This window comes from Macaca nemestrina, chromosome 14, assembly GCF_043159975.1.
Source record: "Macaca nemestrina isolate mMacNem1 chromosome 14, mMacNem.hap1, whole genome shotgun sequence".
In the NCBI taxonomy this organism is placed as follows: Eukaryota; Metazoa; Chordata; class Mammalia; order Primates; family Cercopithecidae; genus Macaca; species Macaca nemestrina.
This window is the reverse complement of record NC_092138.1, coordinates 56,714,903-56,735,533: the sequence shown is the minus strand read 5'-3', so window position 1 is coordinate 56,735,533 and position 20,631 is coordinate 56,714,903. Positions and strand designations below refer to the sequence as shown.

The following is a 20,631-nucleotide window of genomic DNA, read 5'->3' as shown; positions in this document are numbered from 1 at the left end:
ATATATTTTATCATATACATATATAAATATATATGTACATATATAATACATATATATGTACTATATATGTACATATATAATACATATATAAACATATTTTATATATATTTTATATAAACATAAAATATATAAAATATAAATATATTATAAATATAAATATAAAATTAATATAAATATATTAAAATGTTATATAATATATATTAATATAAACATATTTACATATAAATATGTATTTAATATATAAATATATACTTAATATATATTTAATATACATATTATGCAATTTTTGGGGGTTTTTTTGAGACAGAGTCTGGCTCTGTCGCCCAGGCTGGAGTGCAGTGGCATGATCTTGGCTCACTGCAAGCTCCGCCTCCCAGGTTCACACCATTCTCCTGCCTCAGGCTCCCGAGCAGTTGGGACTCTAGGCGCCCACCAACACACCCAGCTAATTTTTTGTACTTTTAGTAGAGACGGGGTTTCACCATGTTAGCCAGGATGGTCTTGATCTCCTGACCTCTGATCTGCCAGCCTCGGCCTCCCAAAGTGCTGGGATTATAGGCATGAGCCACTGTGCCCGGCCAGGGTCATCTGTATTTTAAATTTGGGCAGAAAAGTTTCCTTACAGCTATGAAAACAAGGTCAGATAATTATTTCTAAAGACAGGAGGCACTTTAAAAACTGTAATTGTGATTTTTATATATTGTATAAATTGTATAATTTTTATTAATTATCTAATTATGTAAAACAAAAGGACTATGTAGAAGTTTGTTCCAACAGAGTACTGTATATAAAAGCATATAGTATAATTGGCAGTAGTTGGCATATACTAAACATAAAAACATCCTTAATCATTTTCAAAAGTAGTGGTTATCAAACTTTAACATGAATCAGAATCACAAGGAGGACTTACTGAAACACAAATTGCTGGGCCCTCTCCTTAGGGTTTCAAATTCAATAAGTCTGGGGTACTGAATTTGCATTTCTAACAAGTTTCAGATGGTGACGATGATCCTGGTGTAGTCATAATACCACCATTTTAATGAAAGATTCAAAGTATAGTTTAAACAATTTCTAGATTGAACAAAAATAATTCATTCTTCTTCAGCAGATATATGTTGGAAAACCACAGAATAGCAATGGATAGATGCCATTTGAAATACCAGATACCAGAAGATAAACCACTTCGAAATTCAATAAATTTTGTACATCCTGAAGGAAATACTGATGGGAGAATACTTTCTAGTGTATGCTTTGGGAAAATAACTGCGGTAAAGTTATTCAATTTTCCTTTTATAAATTAACACCATTGATAAGTCACTAATTAATATTTATGAGTATATTTTAAATTGATTGCTATTATGAATGTGTTTTGTGTTTATATATTTACTATTTATGTTATTGGTAAGGCTTCCAGCCAACAGGAGACTATTAATAATTAAGTTTTTTTAATTATCTAATCTAATTTTCACAATAACCCTAAGAGGTAGGTACTGTAATTACCTCCATTTTAAAGAAAAAAACTAAGATAAAATAAGATTAAATAGCATAAATAGCATGTCCAAGATCAAACAGCACAGCCTGAATTTGAATCCAGGCATTCCAGCAACAGGACACGTGCTTTTAAATAAAATGATTCTGACGGGGCATGGTGGCTCACACCTGTAATCTCAACACTTTGGGAGGTCAAGGCGGGCAGATCACCTGAGGTCAGGAGTTCAAGACCAGCCTGACCAACATGGAGAAACCCGTCTCTACTAAAAACACAAAAAATTAGCCGGGCATGGTGGTGCATGCCTGTAATCCTGGCTACTTGGGAGGCTGAGGTAGGAGAATTGTTTGAACCTGGGAGGTGGAGATTGTGGTGAGTCAAGATCGCGCCATTGCACTCCAGCCTGGGCAACAAGACAGAAACTCCGTCTCAAAAAATAAATAAACAATAAATACATAAATAAATAGAATTATTGTCTTTAACATTTTTTATTTTACCTTCCATAACTAAAGAAAAAATGGTCCTAACCTAAGCTTTAAAACTCTGGGTATGAAAAAGTATACTACAGACAAACCAAAGTATTATATTTTGTTATTTTACTACTTTTGAATGACACATATAAATTATGCAGAAAGTTACCATGAATTCATTCAGAATTTAGGACAGTAATTCAATATTCTTATAGCACTTTGTGTATATTTCAATTATGATGTATTTACCACATTGTAGCAACTAGTTATTTGTATGTACTATGGTATATTAATAATCACATATTTGGTTTTACAATCAACTCCACATTTGGGAAAATACTTGAATCTGGAAATTAATCATTTTTGGTGAGTAATAATGCCCAATAATCCCTCCTGGAGAGACATGTGACAGTGACTGTACTTTGTTAACTCTATTTATTAATCCTACTGTGTATATATTAATAGATGCTCAGAAAATTAGCCCCATCTTGTGGATCACAGTAGTACTACAAATTCAGGCCTAACAGTCAAAACTTTGGAACTGTCAGTGATGTGTACATTATCTTGACTGACAAAAACTAAAAATTGTATAGCTAACATTGGTGAGGAACCACTTTCACACACTGCTTTTAGTTGTATAACATAATATAAGCTTTTTTGGGAAGAAATTTGCAAACCAGTTGTAAATATAAATAATATTCTATTCAAAATTTCACTTCTAGAAATTTATTCTGTAGAAATAAATAGACGAGTTAATAAACATGAATGTACTACAGTAGCACTGTTCTTGGGAGTAAAAAGTTATAAACAGCCTAAATATCAATGTGGATACAATGAATCCTATGTAACAACAATCATGGGGGTAGCTAATGGTTGTCAGAAGTGCTTAATATGTGTACCAGGCACCTTTTTTTCTTCTCTCTCTTTTTTTTTTTTTTTTTTTTTTTGAGACACGGTCTCACTTTGTTATCCAGGCTGGAGTGCAGTGGTGTGATTTCGGCTGGAGTGATTTTGGCTCACTGCGGCCTCGACCTCCCAGGTTCAAGTAATCCTCCTGCCTTAGCTAAAAGCTGGGACTACAAGTAGCTGGGACTACAAGCCAAGCAAACATCATCACGCCTAGCTAATTTTCGTATTTTTTTGTAGAGACAGGTTTTCACCCTGTTGCCTAGGCTGATCTCGAACTTCTGAGCTCAAGCAATCCACCCCCTCCCAAAGTGCTAGGATTAAAGGCATGAGCCACCACACCTGGACCAAGAACCATTCTTAAGTCTGACTTTAGAGCCCTAACATTGACCACTATGCTATACCATTTCCCAGAATGAAGTATATATCCTCACAGGGAAGAATGTATATTATACAGTTAAATGAAAAGACTCAGGCTCAGAAGAATTGTATATTAGTATTAGTCCATTTAAAAATATGTTTGTAAATGTATTTAAAAAGTCTAAAAGCCTAAACATCAAACCGTAAACCATGATTTCTCTGAAGACTTGGATGAGGAGAAAGGAGATGACGTTTTACTTTATATACTTTTCCACTGCTTGCATTTTTCATGTTAAATACATGTCAGATTCATATTTAAAATTACAATTTTAAAAAATTAGCTAATCTGAATCTTCAAAATAATTTTAGTAGTTTAAGGACTTTTTTTCCTTTTTTTTTTTTTTTTTTTTTTTGAGATGGAGTCTTGCTCTGTCGCCCAGGCTAGAGTGCAGTGGTGTGATCATGGCTCACTGCAACCTCTGCCTCCCAGGTTCATGCCATTCTCCTGCCTCAGCCTCCTGAGTAGCTCGGATTACAGGTGCACGCCACCACGCTCAGCTAATTTTTGTATTTTTAGTAGAGATGGGGTTTCACCATGTTGGTCAGGCTGGTCTTGAACTCCTGACCTCGTGATCCACCCACCTCGGCCTCCCAAAGTGCTGGGATTACAGGTGTGAGCCACCGTGCCTGGCCAGGACATTTTTTTTAAAGCTGGAAAGGATGACCTCATATAAGCTGAGGCTAATTGCCCAGTTAATGAAAGCATGAGGATGGTCATTTAAGGCAAACACACACAAAAATTTTTTTTAAAAATCAGGAAAATGATGTACCTTCAAGGTGCTTAAACTCTCAGAAATTCTAGGTAAGTAAGGTTTACAATTGTCATTTATTGGTATGAATGGCAGGTTGAACATGCACATCTAATTTTGATCCTTCCCCAAACCCCACTGAAACTATAGTAAAAAGAATTTTTAAAGGTATAAACCCCCAGCATATAGAAATAGGAGAAAATAGCAATAACATTTTGGAAGCTGAAAGCAGATGGACAACTGGTAACTGACCTAGCAGAGTTGAGAAAGTCTAAATCTAAGCCAGTATTGGGTAAAGCTGAGAGCTATCCTGATTTCAAAAGGCTCAGTATTTTTGCACAGAAAACTGATCACCTTTTTGTGATTTGTGACAGACTTTGACATGTCTTATAATAGTAATGCTGTTCTTTATAGAATTTATTTAATGTAAGGGAATACACTAGTAAAGAGTAAAACACCAGGCACAGTGGCTCACACCTGTAATCCCAACACTTTGGGAGGCCAAGGCAGAAGGACTGCTAGAGCCAAGCACGTTGAGATCAGCCTGGGCAACAGAGCAAAGCCCTGTCTCTACAAAAAAAAAGTTTTTAACAATTAGCTGGGCATGGTGGCATGCACCTGTACTCCTAGCTACTCAGGAGTTTATTTTACTTTATTTTATTTTAATTTATATATTTTATTTAGCTAAGGTGAGAGGATCACTTGAGCCCAGGAGTTTGAGGCTGCAGTGAGCTATGATGTCACACCACTGTACTCCAGCTGGGGTGACAGAAAGACCCCATCTCATTAAAAAAAAGAAAAAAGAGTAAAGTAAGGGCCTGATTTCAGCTAAGTAGATGAAGACACCATTTACTCTGAAGGACTTCAATGTAAGATATAAACTCTCAAGTATTAATTTGTAGTAAGAATAAAAGAATTTCTTAACAGATTCCTTAACAAAAACAAGCTGGGCACAGTAACATGAGCCTGTAGTCCTGGCTACTTGGAAGGCTGAGGCAGGAGGACTGCTTGGGCCCAGGAGTTCGAGGCCACAGTGAGCTATGATCATGCCTGTAAATAGTCACTGCACTCTAGCCTGGCCAACACAGCAAGATTCATCTCTATTAAAAAAAAAAAAATTACTTGGCTATATGTTAGAAGTAAGCCTTGAGGATAAAAAATCCTTATTTAGAATAGTATCCAATGTTGAGTGAAAATATAAGCTGCTCTTGTCCACTTGGTATGTTCTGCTTTACTCAGAAGAACAATACTTTTTCTATTACTTTCCCTTGCTTGTACAGAACCCATATTTTAGAAAGCAAAAATTAAGCAAACATGAAATTGTTGGCACTTCAACTGAGAAAGGAGAAATCAGGATGGGTTCAGGTTTTTTGGAAAGTAGCATGACACCTGCCAATAACACTCCACCTTACTAATGATGTAGAGCTTGTAGCCAAATTCTGACCATATGACTTTCATTAGAGCTTTTTCTCATTGCTTCTAGTTAGCGCACACACACACAAATTCCTTCCCTGCTAAAATATAGAACAGTGTACCCCCTTTTTTTATCTTCGAGACGGAGTCTTGCTCTGTCACCCAGGCTGGAGTACAGTGGCATGACCTTGGCTCAATGCAATCTCCACCTCTCGCATTCAAGCAATTCTCCTGCCTCAGCCTCCCAAGTAGCTAAGATTACAGGCATGTGCCACCAGGCCCAGCTAATATTTTTGTATTTTCAGTAGAGATAGGGTTTTGCCATGTTGGTCAGGCTGGTCTTAAACTCCTGACCTCAGGTGATCCACCCGTCTCGGTCTCCCAAAGTGCTGGGATTAGAGGCATGAGCCACTGCGCCCAGCCAAACAGTGTACACATTTAAACCCAAATAAATTTGGAACCATTATAACAAAATTACCTGATCTATCAATAAAGAAACACTATATGGGTGCTGCCTAGCAAATATTTAATATCACAGAATCAAGTCTCCTAGTAGTTTTAAAAATATAATAATATCTAATTATAAAAAAATTTCTATTATGAGATTATTTTATTTTTAAAAATCACTTATAAGACCAAGGAACAATTTGACAGCAAAGAAGTCCTTCTAGAATTGGTCAAAAGTCTAAGAGTGGGCTCAAGTGTGTTATTGGTCAAACATCTAAGTATTTTCTTTGCTTTATTCCACACTGCCACAGAAAAAAAGTCTAAAAGGCTAAACATCACACTGTAAACCATAATGACCTCTGAAGACTTGTATGAGTGTGAGGAGAAAGGAGATGACTTTTTACTTTATGTTCATACATTTTATACTGCTTGAATTTTTCACATTAAAAACAAACCAGATTCATACATAAAAATCATCATTTAAAACAAATTAATCAGAACCTTTAAAATTACTAATTTAGGGAAAATTTTTTAAAACTCAGCATCATATGGACCATAAAGATTTTCATAAAGTAGCCCAATAACTGTTAACTGATTTTATTTAGTTAATTTTGAGACACAATTATTCAATGTAGCTTTTGGAAAATTATAACATTAAGGACTTACCAAAATAAATAAATATGATATACTTGAGAAAGTTGTAAGATGACAAGGTCAGCATTAATACCTAGCAGAGAACACAACTGTACCTAATTCAGTTTCTAAGGATCTTTGAATTTAGAATGAATTATATAAATATTTTAAAGTTTACTTGAAAACTGAAAGATTGCGTTACTTAAGCCAGATAACATCATTTATGGTTTATGTGCTTTCCTAAGCAGAAACCCTACAAGGCAAAAGGTGGTCTGGTTGGATTATACACAGATGCTGTTCACAGAAGCCGCCAGATGGCATCTAAGAAATGAATAAAATGAGCCAAAGAGGGAATAAAGCCAGGGGGCAGAACTAAGGATGAACTAGACAGACAACGTAATTTGATTACTATTGCTATCCTAACGAACACAGCATCTATAATTGTGAGTCAGGGTAAGAATGTCCATATAAATAAGTATCCACCACTTTACTGGAAAACATAATCCAAGGTAGGAATCCTCTGGAAAGTCATAAAGCCTTTGCAGTCAAGCTGTCTCTGGGGAACAATGCATACCTACATCATAAAACTAGAGAGCCAAAGAAGGAGGTAGAGCTCAATTTTTACCTTTAGTTCATTCTGAAATTCTTTTTCTGCTAAAATGTGATTTAGTTCATTTCACAAACATCTGATGAGTATGTATTTTCCCACACATTGTGTTGATGAAAGAGGTTACCAAAGTACGTAAGACACAGTCCCTGTCCTTGAGGACTTAGCCAAAGAGGGAAGACAAACACATAAATAGATAACTGTAATATTATGTGGTCAATCCAGTGATATGTTTATACATAGTGTGCTCTGAAAACATGGAGAAAGTTCGCTCACTTAGCATAGCCTAGAAACAAATCAGGGAAGGAAAACAAAGTTATGCTGGATAAATGGATACCTAAGCTATATCTTAAAGGGTGAGAATTTGGTCAGGTAAAAAACAGGGGAAAGAACCCTCAAGACAAGGGGCTGGACATGGTGGCTCACAACTATAATCTCAGCACTTGGGAGGCTAAGGCAGGAGGTTCACGTGAGCCTAAGAGTTTGAGACCTGCCTTGGCAACATGAGACCCTGTCTCTAAAAACAGTAATAATAATAATAAAAGTCAGGCAGGGTGGAGCTTGCCTGTAGTCCCACATTCAGGAGGCTGAGGTGGGAGAATAATTTGATTCCGGGAGGTCAAGGCTGCAAAGAGCCATGACTGCATCACTGCACTCCAGTCTGGGCAAGAGGCTCTGTTAGGAAAAAAAAAAGAAAGAGAGACACTTTGGGAGGCCGAGGCCGAGGTGGGCGGATCACAAGGTCAGGAATTCAAGACCAGCCAGCCTGGCCAACATGGTGAAACCCCGTCTCTACTAAAAATACAAAAATTAGCCAGGTATGGTGGCATGTGCCTATAATCCTAGATACTGAGGAGGCTGGGGTAGGAGAATTGCTTGAACCCAGGAGGAAGTTGCAGTGAGCCAAGATCGCACTACTGCACTCTAGCCTGGGCGACAGAGTGAGACCCCATCTCAAAAAAAAAAAAAAAAAAAAAAAGGAACAAATAGTAAGAGCAAAACATTGGGGCATGAAACAGTTTGATATATGGCAAAGGTGTGAGACATAGGGTACTACAAGCAGATTATTATTAGAATTTAAGGATAGAGATGAGGGGTGGGAGAGGAGGTTGACGATGCGCACAGGCCATATCACAGACGGACTAGAATGACATGCAAGAATTCTTACATTTTATGTTGTATATCATGGGGAACCAGTGTTAAGCAGCACAATGACACAAAATAACATTTTATATACATCACTCTGACAGCATTTGTCGGGGAAGAATCTGAGAGGAGGCAAGACTGGAAGTGAGGAGACCAGTTAGGGAGGCTATTGCTAACTTGTTCAGGCAAGAAATAACGAGATCTTGAACTGACAAGTAATCTTATAACAAGTAATCTTATAACAAAAACCTCCTGTACTAATGTATCAATAATCTAGGATGACCACAGTGTAGCAGAACAAAAAACAAATGCATAAACATATATGTACATAACATAAATGCATATAATTACATATTACATAGATTCATATACATTATAAATGCCACTGTTACACTGCATTATAGATTATTTTTCCACATTAATAAAAAAGAACAAAGGTTAGAAAATAAAAAGGAAAATAGAAGTAAAAATTAAAAGCCTTCTATTTGTCTTAAAACTAACAATTAATAATAAATTGTTACCCCCAAAATGCATTATTTTAGTGGAAAGAAATTAAATGTTAGAAATTTAGACTTAGGAAAAGGAAAATTCTTTAGAATGTGTCCTATAAGCATCTAAAATCAAGAACATTATCAGATTTCTCAGAATGGTTTTGAATATATTAATATAGAAAACCTAGAAACTAGATCTACATAAATCAAAAGCAATGAAATGATTTAGTAAAGAAAATAACATGATTAAAAAATGCAAAATTGTGTTTGGGTAGGAGGAATATATCTCTTAGGTAAGAGATCTATGGTACAACATGGTGATTATGGTTAACAGTAACAGTATATTCTTCAAGATTGTTAAGAAAGTGAATTTTGAACGTTCTCACTACCAAAAATAAGTATGTGAAGTAATGCATATGGTAATTAGCCCAATTTAGGCATTCCACAATGCATACATATTTCAAGACATACTATACACAATAAATATATATGATTTTTATTTGTCAATGAAAATAAATAAATGTTTTAAAAAAGAAAATGACATGACTCTAGTCTTAACAATGTATTATTAGCCTACCTCACCTGGTATGCCATTTAGCAATCATAAATCTCAGTAACATAGGATCATTATATTAATTTTGCAGATGAGAAAACTGAAGCTTGGGCAAGTTTATTTACCTAATACTGGGACTTATTTTCAAGTCTGTCTGCCTTTAGATACCTTATTTAAAGCTAGTAGTAGCCATGTGTAAATTCAACTGTGTAAGTATTTTATAAGAATATTTTAAATTTGCAATATGGCACTTCATATCAGAAAGTCAAGTTGAAGCTTAGGCAATAGAACTAAAGGCTTGGGGTCAGAGAGACCTTGGTTTAAAAATAGAATTAACTCTTTACTAGCTGGAGGAATTTGACTAAATTATATAACTTCTCTGAGCCTCATTATGTAAAAAATAGGTTAACGAGGCTTTAAAAAATCCTTGCAAGACTAAAAAGTGCTTAGCCAGGTAAGTAATTAATCAGTAGTGGCTAATGCTATTCATAAATCAAGAAAAAGTATAAAAAACATAAAAATTGAAGTTAAAAATTAATTTAGGAATAGACAGCCAGATGTGCTGGCTCACGCCTGTAATCCCAGCACCTTGGGAGGCTGAGGTGTGAGGATCGCTTGAGCTCAGGAGTTTGAGACCAGCCTGGGCAATATAGCGAGACCTCATCTCTACTAAAAATTTAAAACTTAGCTGGATGTAGTGGCAGACGTTATGTATTCCCAGCTACTCAGGAGGCTGAGACAGGAGGATCACTTGAACCCAAAAGTCTGAGGTTGCAGTGAGCTGTGATTGAGCCACGGCACTGCTATGAATGTTTCCTTAGCCATAACAAGAATACATGTACATGTGCACACTGTTTATAACATACCTAACTCATAAGAATATACAGTCAATTCTTGATAATCCAAGAGCATATTAACTGGTTTTCATTTAAACTATGATTAAAATGCTATGGGGAATCTACTTTTATCTTTCTTATTAGGGAGAAGCTTGTTAGGAAATTGATGCTCAACCTCCTCCTTTAACCATATATAAAAATGTAGCCCCCACACCCAAACTCCCACCACAGTATTTCTACATAGTCAAACCCCAAGCTCCCTCAGGTGTTCTAGTGTCTGCATTGGTTCTTCAAATTCCACTCCTGGGGAAAGTTGGGGAGGATGAAGTTGCTACTTCTTTACTACTTGCTACTTCATTACTAGGCCTGGGTGGGGAATTAATTCTGTCTGGATTATTTGTATGGTATTTGTGATTTGATTTTCATCCCCTCTAATGCTACCAGTTACGGCCATTAATAGTTGACTATATTATTATTAATTAATTAATTCTGTCTGGATTATTTGTGTGGTATTTGTGATTTGATTTTCATCCCCTCTAATGCTACCAGTTACTGCCATTAATAGTTGACTGTATTATTATTAATTATTTATTTATTTATTGAGACTGAGTTTCACTCTTGTTGTCAGGCTGGAGTGCAGTGGTGCGATCTCGACTCACCGCAACCTCCGCCTCCCAGGTTCAAGCAATTCTCCTGCCTCAGCCTTCCTGAGTAGCTGGGATTACAGGCCTGCACCACCACACCCAGCTAAATTTTGTATTTTTAGTAGAGACGAGGTTTCTCCATGTTGGTCAGGCTGGTCTCGAACTCCCAGGCTCAGATGATCCGCCCGCCTCAGCCTCCCAAAGAGCTGGGATTACAGGTGTGAGCCACTGCACCCAGCCGACTATTTTGTTTACAGTAAACTGTTGACTATTACTAGGAAGGAAGTATAAGTTAGGAGGAAGTATAACAACTTTAAACATTTCACTTCTGTTTTTGTAAAAACAAAACTGCTTGGCAAAGATAAATAAATTTTATGCAATCATTTTAACTCGTAAGTGGTCAGTTTAAATCACTGCTTTAATATTACTCATATAGTATGCATTTTAGTAGTTAAAGTTAGCAATATCATAGAGAATTAAATAATACATCCCAGGTAGTTAAACAGTCTCTGAGACATTGATAATACTATATCAATACTGCTAAACATCTGTTAATCTACATTATAAAAATACCAGAAGCATTACCTTGGTGTTCCTCTAAATCCATATCAAGTTGTCTAATTTCTTCATTAAACTGATTTATCTTTTCTTTTATATCTGTTAACCTGTTGAAAATATTTTTAATGAATTTATGAAGGAAATGTAGACATTCAATAAAAACACTTGATGGGAAGGTTAGATGTCTTTTCCAAGTTGCATAAACAATATCTAAAAATAATATGTCTTATTCTAAGGACAATACTATAATTGATTATGACATTAGGATATCTTTTCCAAGTTGCATAAATATAGAAAAATAGCATATCCTATTATGAGGACAATACTATAAATTTAGAGAGGAAGAATCTTGTCTAGATCTTTTTTTTTTTTTTCTTTGAGACGGGGTCTCGCTCTGCCACCAGGCTAGAGTGCAGTGGTGTGATCTCGGCTCACTGCAACCTCTGCCTCCTGGGATCAAGCGATTCTCCTGCCTCAGCCTCCCGAATTGCTGGGCCTACAGGCACGCGCCTCCATGCCCAGCTAATTTTTGTATTTTTAGTAGAGATGGGGTAGAGACAGGGTTTCACCATGCTGGCCATGATGGTCTCGATCTCTTGACCTTGTGATCCACCTGCCTCAGCCTCCCAAAGTGCTGGGATTACAGGTGTGAGACACCACACCCAGCCTAGATCTTTTTTAATGATTCATATTTGGAGCCTAAGTATATTCTGAGAACACCAGGTTGCCTGACTTAAACAGTACACCCCTTCCCAACTCTCCTTTGAGTTTGATTTGCAGTATTAAGAAAATGAAAAATATTTAACAATACTCTTTTTGTAGGTTTCTACAAGCCAAATTAAGTTGGAAAATTAGTCTCAAAAATGAGAAAATAAGGGAAAACCTATCACTGGCAGAAGATTATATGGGTTGTTTTAACATAAAGCAGTTATACTTACTATAAAGCTACCATAACAAAAACAATGTGGTATAGGCATAGGGATAGACATATATATCAATGAACTAAAATTGTGAGTCCAGAAATAAGAACACATATCTATAGTCAACTGATTTTTGGCAAGGGTGCTAAGGTAATTAAATGATGAAAGAAGAGTATTTTCAATAAATGGTGCTGGGAAAAGTACATATGTAGAAGCTAAGGAATAAAATTGGACTCCTACCTCACATCATACACAGAATTAACTTGAAATTGATCAAAGATCTAAACGTTAGAACTAAATTACCAAACTCTTAGAAGAAAACATAGACATAGTCTTCATGGCCTTGGATTTGGCATTGGTTTCTTAGATATGACACTAAAAGCAAGAGCAACAAAAGAAAAATAGAAAAACTGGACATAATCAAAATTGGAAACTTTTATGCTTCCAAGGACACCAAGAAAATGAAAAGATAATTCATAGAACAAGGGAAAATTTTTACAAATCATGTATCTGATGAGACCTCTATCTAGCATATATAAAGAAATGTTACAACTCAGTAATGAAACAATCTAGTTTAAAAAATGAGCAAAGGAACTAAACATTTCCCCAAAGAATATGGCCAATAAGCATATGAAAGGAACCTCAACATCATTAGCCAGCAAACAAATACAAATCAAAACCACAGTAAGACACCGCTTCACATCCATTAGGGATGGCTATAATAGAAAAAGAGGTAATAACAAGTGAGCATGTGAAAAAAACTGGAACCCTCACATACTGCTCATATGCTGCTCATATTACATTACAAAGAAATGTAAAATAGTACCAATTCTTTGAAAGTCTGATAGAATTCAGCTGTGGCTCCATCTGGTCCTGGACTTTATGTTGGTATTTTTTTTTTTTTTTTTTTTTTTTTTTTACACCATTTCAATCTCACTGCTTGTTAATGGTCTGTTCAGAGTTTCTATTTCTTCCTACTTTAATCCAGGAGGATTGTATATTTCTCCAGGAATCTACCCATCACCTCTAAGTTTTCTAGTTTGTGCATGTAAAGATGCTCATTATAAGTTTGAACGGTCTTTTGTATTTCTGTGGTATTGGTTGTAGTATCTCCCGTTTTGTTTCTAATTGAGCTTATTTGGATCTTTTCTCTTCTTTTCTTGATTAATCTTGCTATTGGTCTATTAATTTTGCTTATCTTTTCAAAGAAACAGCTTTTTACTTCATTTATCTTTCATATTTTTTGTTTCAATTCAATTTAGTTCTGCTCTGATGTTTGTTATTTCTTTTCTTTTGGTGGGTTTGGGTTTGGTTTGTGCTTGTTTCTCTAGTTCCTTGAGGTATGACGTTAGATTGTCTATTTGTGTTCTTTCAGACTTTTTGATGTAGGCACTTAATGCTCTGAATGTTCCTCCTAGCACTGCTTTTGCTGTATCCCAGAGGTTTTGCTAGGTTGTGTCACTACTATTGTTCAGTTCAAAGAATTTTTAAACTTCCGTCTTGATTTCATTGTTGACCTAAAAAATCATTCAGGAGCAAATTATTTAATTTCCATGTATCTGCATGGTTTTTACGGTTCCTTCTGGAGTTGATTTCCAATTTTATTCCATTGTGGTCTGAGAATACTTTGATATAATTTTGATTTTCTTAAATTTTGAGACTTATTTTGTGTGGCCTATCATATGGTCTGTCTTGGAGAATGTCCCATGTGCTGATGAACAGAATGTATATTCTGCAGTTGTTGGGTAGAAGGGTCTATAAATATCTGCTAAGTCCATTTATTTGTTTTAGGGTATAGTTTAAATCCATTGTTTCTTTGCTAACTTTCTGTCTTGATGACCTGTCTAGTGCTGTCAATGGAGTATTGAAGTCCCCCACTATTATTGTATTGCCATCTATCTCATTTGTTAGGTCTAGTGGTAATTATTTTTTACATTTAGGAGCTCTAGTGTTAGGTGCATATAGATTTAGTATTGTGAATTTTCCTGTTCGATTAGTCCTTTTATCATTACATACTGTCCCTCTTTGTCTTTTTCAATTGTTGTTGAAGTCTGTTTTGTCTAATATAAGAATAGCTACTCCTACTTGCTTTTGCATGGAATATCTTTTTCCACCCTTTTACCTTAAGTTTACATGAGACTTTATGTATTAGGTGAGCCTCCTGAAGATGGGAGATACTTGGTTGGTGAATTCTTATCCATTCTACTATTCTGTATCTTTTAAGTGGAGCATTTGGGCTATTTACATTCAACGTTAGTATTGAGATATGTGGTACTGTTCTGTTCACTGTGATAGTTATTGCCTGAATACCTTGGTTTTTCATTTCCATTGTGTTGTTTTATAGGCCTTGTGAGATTTATGATTTAAGGAGTTTCTACTTTGGTGTATTTTGAGGTTTTGTTTCAAGATTTAGAATTCCCTTTAACTGTTCTTGTAGTGCTGCCTTGGTAGTGGTGAATTCTCTCAGCATTTGTCTGAAAATGACTTTATCTTTGCTTCATTTATGAAGCTTAGTTTCAGTGGATACAAAATTCTTGGCTGATAATTATTTCGTTTAAGGAGTCTAAAGGTAGACCCCAATTCCTTCTAGCTTGTAGGGTTTCTGCTAAGAAATATGCTATTGATCTGATAGGTTTTCCTTTATAGGTTACCTGATGCTTTTGCCTCCTAGCTCTTAAGATTCTTTCCTTTGTCTTGACTTCAGATAACCTTATGACTATGCCTAGGTGATTACCTTTTTGTGATGCATTTCCCAGGTGTATTCTTTGAAATTCTTTCTTTCCTTTTTTTTTTTTTTTTTTTTTTTGTAGATGGAGTCTCGCTCTGTTGCCCAGGATGGAATGCAGTGGCGCAATCTTAGCTCATTGCAACCTCTGCCTCCCAGGTTCAAGTGATTTTTCTGCCTTAGCCTCCCAAGTAGCTGGGACTACAGGTGCACGCCACCATGCCCAGCAAATTTTTGTATTTTTAGTAGAGACAGGGTTTTACCTTATTGGCCAGCCTGGTCTTGAACTCCTGACCTCATGTTCTGCTCGCCTCGGCCTCCCAAAGCGCTGGGATTACAGGTGTGAGCCACCACGCTCAGCTGCGACATTCTTGTATTTGGATATCTACATCTCTAGCAAAGCCAGGGAAGTTTTCCTTGATTATTCCCTCAAATACATTTTCCAGACTTACAGATTTGTCTTCTTCCTCAGGAACACCAATTATTCTTAGGTTTGACCATTTAACAGAATCTCAAACTTTTTGGAGGCTTTGTGCTTTTTTTTTTTTAATACTTTTTTTGTCTTTGATGGATTGCGTTATTTTGAAAGCCTTGTCTTAGAGCTCTGAAGTTCTTTCTTCTACTTGTTTGATTCTATTGTTGAAACTTTCCATTGTATTTTGCATTTCTCTAAGTGTGTCTCTCATGTCCAGCAGTTGTGATTTTTTTTTAATTTATGCTACATATTTCTCTGGATATTTTTTTCATGCATATCCTATATTTTGAATTTCTTTAAGTTGGTTTTCACCTTTCTCTGCTGGCTCCTTGAGTAACTTAATAACTGATCTTCTGAATTCTTTATCTGTCAATTCACAGATTTCTTCTTGGTTTGGATCCATTGCTGGTGCTAGTGTGATCTTCTGGAGATGTTACAGAACCTTGTTTTGTCATATTACCAGAATTGTTTTACTGGTTCCTTCTCATTTGGGTAGACTATGACAGAAGAAAGATCTGGGACTCAAAGGTTGCTGTTCAGATTCGTTTGTCCCATGAAGTGATTCCTTGATGTGGTGCTCTCTCCCTTCCCCTAGAGATGGGGCTTCCTGAGAGCCAGATGCGGTGATTATTATTGCTGTTCTGGGTCTAGCCACCCACCAGAGCTACCGGGCTCTGGGCTTGTACTGGGAAGGGTCTGCAAAGAGTCCTGTGAAGTGATCTGTCTTTAGGGTCTCAACCGTGGATACCAGCACCTGCTCTGGTGGAGGTAGCTGAAGAGTGAAGTGGATTCTGTGAGAGTTCTTGGTTGTAGTTTTGTTTAGTGCACTGGTTTTCCTGAATGCTGGTTATGCTGGCAGTAAAACTGTCATGTGAACAGACTCAGGGCCTCTGGTTAGTGTGGATGTTATAGACAGTGGAATTAGCTGTTGTTTTCTCCTTCCCTTGGAGGATTGTTCTGTTAAGAATTGCTGTAATGGTTTGTGTTGGTTGGCCTCTATCTAGGAGGTGGCACTTTCAAGAGGGCATCAGATGCAGTAGTATGGGGGGACACAAGCTTGCCCTAAGGTGACCTGAACAAATATTTGGGTTTCTCAGGTGATTGGTGGGGCCATAGACCTATACCACAAGTTTATGTCTTTTGTCTTTGGCTACAAGCAGTGTAGAGAAAGAACACCAGGTGAGGGCAGAGTTAGGCATGTCTCAGCTCAGACTCTCCTTGGATGGGGCTGGCTGTGGCCAATGTGGGTGATGGAGAGGGTAGTTTCAGACCAAGGAAGTTATGTTCCAAGGGGGATATGGCAGCTTCTGCTGCTGATCTTACTGAAACTATTCCAAAAGATAGAGAAAGAGGGAATCTTCCCTAAATCATTCTATGAAGCCAGTATCACCCTAATACCAAAACCAGGAATGAACATAACAAACAAACAAAAAAAAACACTATGGACCAATATCCCTGATGAATTTAGAGGCAAAAATCCTCAAAAAAATTAGCTAACCAAATCCAGCAGCATATGAAAAAGATTCACTATGATCAAATGGGTTTTATAGCAGAGATGCAGGGATGCTTAAACATATACAAGTCAATAAATGTGATATACCAATTAAACAGAATTAAAAACAAAACTCATACAATCATCTCAATAGATGCAGAAAAAGCATTTGACAAAATCCAGCATCCTTTTATGATTACATATCTTAAGGTAATAAAAACTATCTATGACAAACCCACAGCCAACATTATACTGAACAGGGAAAAGTTGAAAGCATTCCCCCTGAGAACTGCAACAAGACAAGGATGCCCACTCTCACCACTTCTATTCAACACAGAACTAGAAGTCCTAGCTAGAGCAATCAGAAAAAAGAAATGAATAAAGGGCACCTACATCAGTAAAGAGGAAGTCAAACTGTCGCTGTTTGCTAATGATATGATCATATAACTAGGAAACCCAAAAGACTCATCCAGAAAACTCCTAGATCTTATAAATAAATTCAATAAAGTTTCAGGACACAAAATCAATGTACACAAATCAGTATCACTGCTATATACCAACAGCAACAAAGCTGACAAAGAAATAAAGAACTCGATTGGGCGCGGTGGCTCACGCCTGTAATCTCAGCACTTTGGGAGGCCAAGGTGGGTGGATCACAAGGTCAGAAGGCCGAGACCATCCTGGCTAACAAGGTGAAACCCCGTCTTTACTAAAAATACAAAAAAGTAGCTGGGAGTGGTGGGAAGCACCTGTAGTCACAGCTACTCGGCAGGCTGAGGCAGGAGAATCGCTTGAACCTGGGAGGCAGAGGTTGCAGTGAGCCAAGACTGCACCATTACACTCCAGCCTGGGCAACAGAGCAAGACTCTGTATCAAAAAAGAAAAAAAGAAAAAAAAGAAAAAAAAAGAAATCAAGAACTCAACTCCTTTCACAACAGCTGTGAAAATAAAATAAAATAAAATAAAATAAAATAAAATAAAATAAAATACAACACAACACAATACTTAGGAATATGCCTAACCCAAAAGGTGAAAGACCTCTACAAGGAAAACTACAGAACAATGCTGAAAGAAATCACAGATGACACAAACAAATAGAAACATATTCCATACTCATGGATTTCCTTGAAGAGAGGGGTCTTTCACCTTTTGGGTCTTTCACCTTTTGGGTTAGGCATATTCCTAAGTCTTGTCTTTGTCTTTGTCCTGTCCTGTCCTGTCCTGTCTTGTCTTGTCTTGATGGCCATATTGTGAAAATGACCACACTGCCAAAAGCAATCTACAAGTTCAATGCAATTCCCATTTTACCATCATCATTCTTGGCACAGAACTAGAAAAGAAACAATCCTAAAATTCACATGGAACCAAAAGTGAGCCTGCACAGCCAAAGCAAGACTAAGCAAAAAGAACAAACCTGGAGACATCACATTACCCAACTTCAAACTACACTCTAAGGACTATAAGGTCACCAAAACAGTATTGTATTGGCATAAAAATAGGTACATGGACCAATGGCACAGAACAGAGAACCCAGAAACAAAGCCAAATACTGACAGTCAGTTGATCTTCGAAAAAGCAAACAAAAACATAAAGTGAGGAAAGGATACCCTCTTCAACAAATGGTGCTGGGATAACTGGCAAGCCACAAGTAGGAGAATGAAACTGGATCCTCATCTCTCACCTTATATAAAAATCAACTCAAGGTGGATCAGAAACTTAAATCTAAGACCTGAAACGGTAAAAATTCTAGAAGATAACATCAGAAAAACTCTTCTAGACATCGGCATAGGCAAACACTGAAAGAACCTAAAAGCAAATGCAACAAAAACAAAGATAAATAGATGGGACTTAATTAAACTAAAAAACTTCTGCACCAACAAAAGAAATAATCAGCAGAGTTAATAGACAACCCACAGAGTGGGAGAAAACATTCATGAACTATGCATCTGACAAAGGAATAATATCCAGAATCTACAACAAACTCAAACAAATCAGCAAGAAAAAAAAACATAAAAAAGTGAAAAGTGAGCTAAAGACATGAATAGACGACTCTCCAAAGAAGATATACAAATGGTCAACAATCATATGAAAAAATGCTCAACATCATTAATTATCAGGGAAATGCAAATCAAAACCACAACGCAATACCAGCTTACTCCTGCAAGAACGGCCACAATTTAAAAATTTAACAAAAATAGATGTTGGAGTGGATGTGGTGAAAAAGGAACACGTTTACACTGCTTGTGGAAATATAAAGTAGTACAACCACTATGGAAAACACTATGGCGATTCCTTAAAGAACTAAAAGTAGATCTACCATTTGATCCAGCAATCCCACTACTAGGTATCTATGCAGAGGAAATAGAAGTCATTATATGAAAAGACACTTGCACATGCATGTTGATAGCAGCACAATTTGCAACTGGAAAAAAGGGAAACCGCCAAAAGGCCAATAATCAACAAGTGGATAAAGAAAATGTGGTATGTATATGTGTGTGTAGATATATATTTATACATATATATACTACTCAGCCATAAAAAGGATCAAAATAATGGCATTCACAGCAACCAAGATGGAGTTGGAGACAGTTATTCTAAGTGAAGAAACTCAGGAATGGAAAACCAAACATCGTATGTTCTCATTTATAAGTGGGAGCTAAGCGGCCAGGCACGGTGGCTCATGCCTGTAATCCCAGCACTTTGGGAGGCAGAGGCGAGTGGATCATGAGGTCAGGAGATTGAGACCATCCTGGCTAATGTGGTGAAACCCTGTTTCTACTAAAAATACAAAAAAATAGCCAGGCATGGTGGCGGGCACCTGTAGTCCCAGCTACTTGGGAGGCTGAGGCAGGAGAATGGCGTGAACTCGGGAGGTGGAGCTTGCGGTGAGCCGAGACGGCACCACTGCACTCCAGCCTGGGCGACAGAGTGAGACTCTGTCTCAATAAATAAATAAATAAATAAATAAATAAATAAATAAGTGGCAGCTAAGCTATGAGGACACAAAGGCATAAGAATGATACAATGAACTTTGGGGACTTGGTGGGAAGAGTGAGAGGTGGGTGAGGGATAAAAGACTACACAGTGGGTAGAGTGGACACTGCTTGGATAATGGATGCATCAAACTCTCAGAAATCACTGCTAAAGAACTTATCCATGTAACCAAATACCACCTGTTCCCCAAAAACTATTGAAATAAAAAAGATAAAATAAAGCTGCTTTAAAGGTTCCTAAAAAAAATCTTCTCTTAGCCATAATAATATAGAAATTTGCTTAAAGTTACAAATTAACAGAAAATAAAACATTACTTTCTTAGTACCTTAGCCAGTACTGCAAGACTTAACATGGGCTTCAATTCAGCTCATATTAGAGACTGTGATTCCAAAATTTAATTTCATAAGTTGTAATCAGTGACAAAAACATTACAATAGAATATGAGAAACATTAAAAGGCAATTTCGTCATTGTTGACTACTTATTAGTTTACAACTTAGTTGATTAAAATTAAAACAATCTTAGCCGAGTACGGTGCCACGTGCCTGTAGTCCCAGCTACTCGGGAGGCTGAGGCATGAGAATCCCTTGAACCCAGGATGTGGAGGCTGCAGTGAGCCAAGATTGCACCACTGCATTCCAGCCTGGGCAACAAACCGGGACTC

General features: G+C 36.8%; 1 protein-coding gene across 1 annotated transcript in view; it reads right to left on the bottom strand.

The window, feature by feature from the left end:
- Positions 1-20,631, bottom strand: part of LOC105493860 (intraflagellar transport 74) — a 128,960-nt gene that overhangs the window by 30,828 nt on the left and 77,501 nt on the right. Inside the window, 1 exon segment of the mRNA XM_011761813.3 lies at positions 11,390-11,469. Coding sequence (XP_011760115.2) covers positions 11,390-11,469 — 80 coding nt within the window.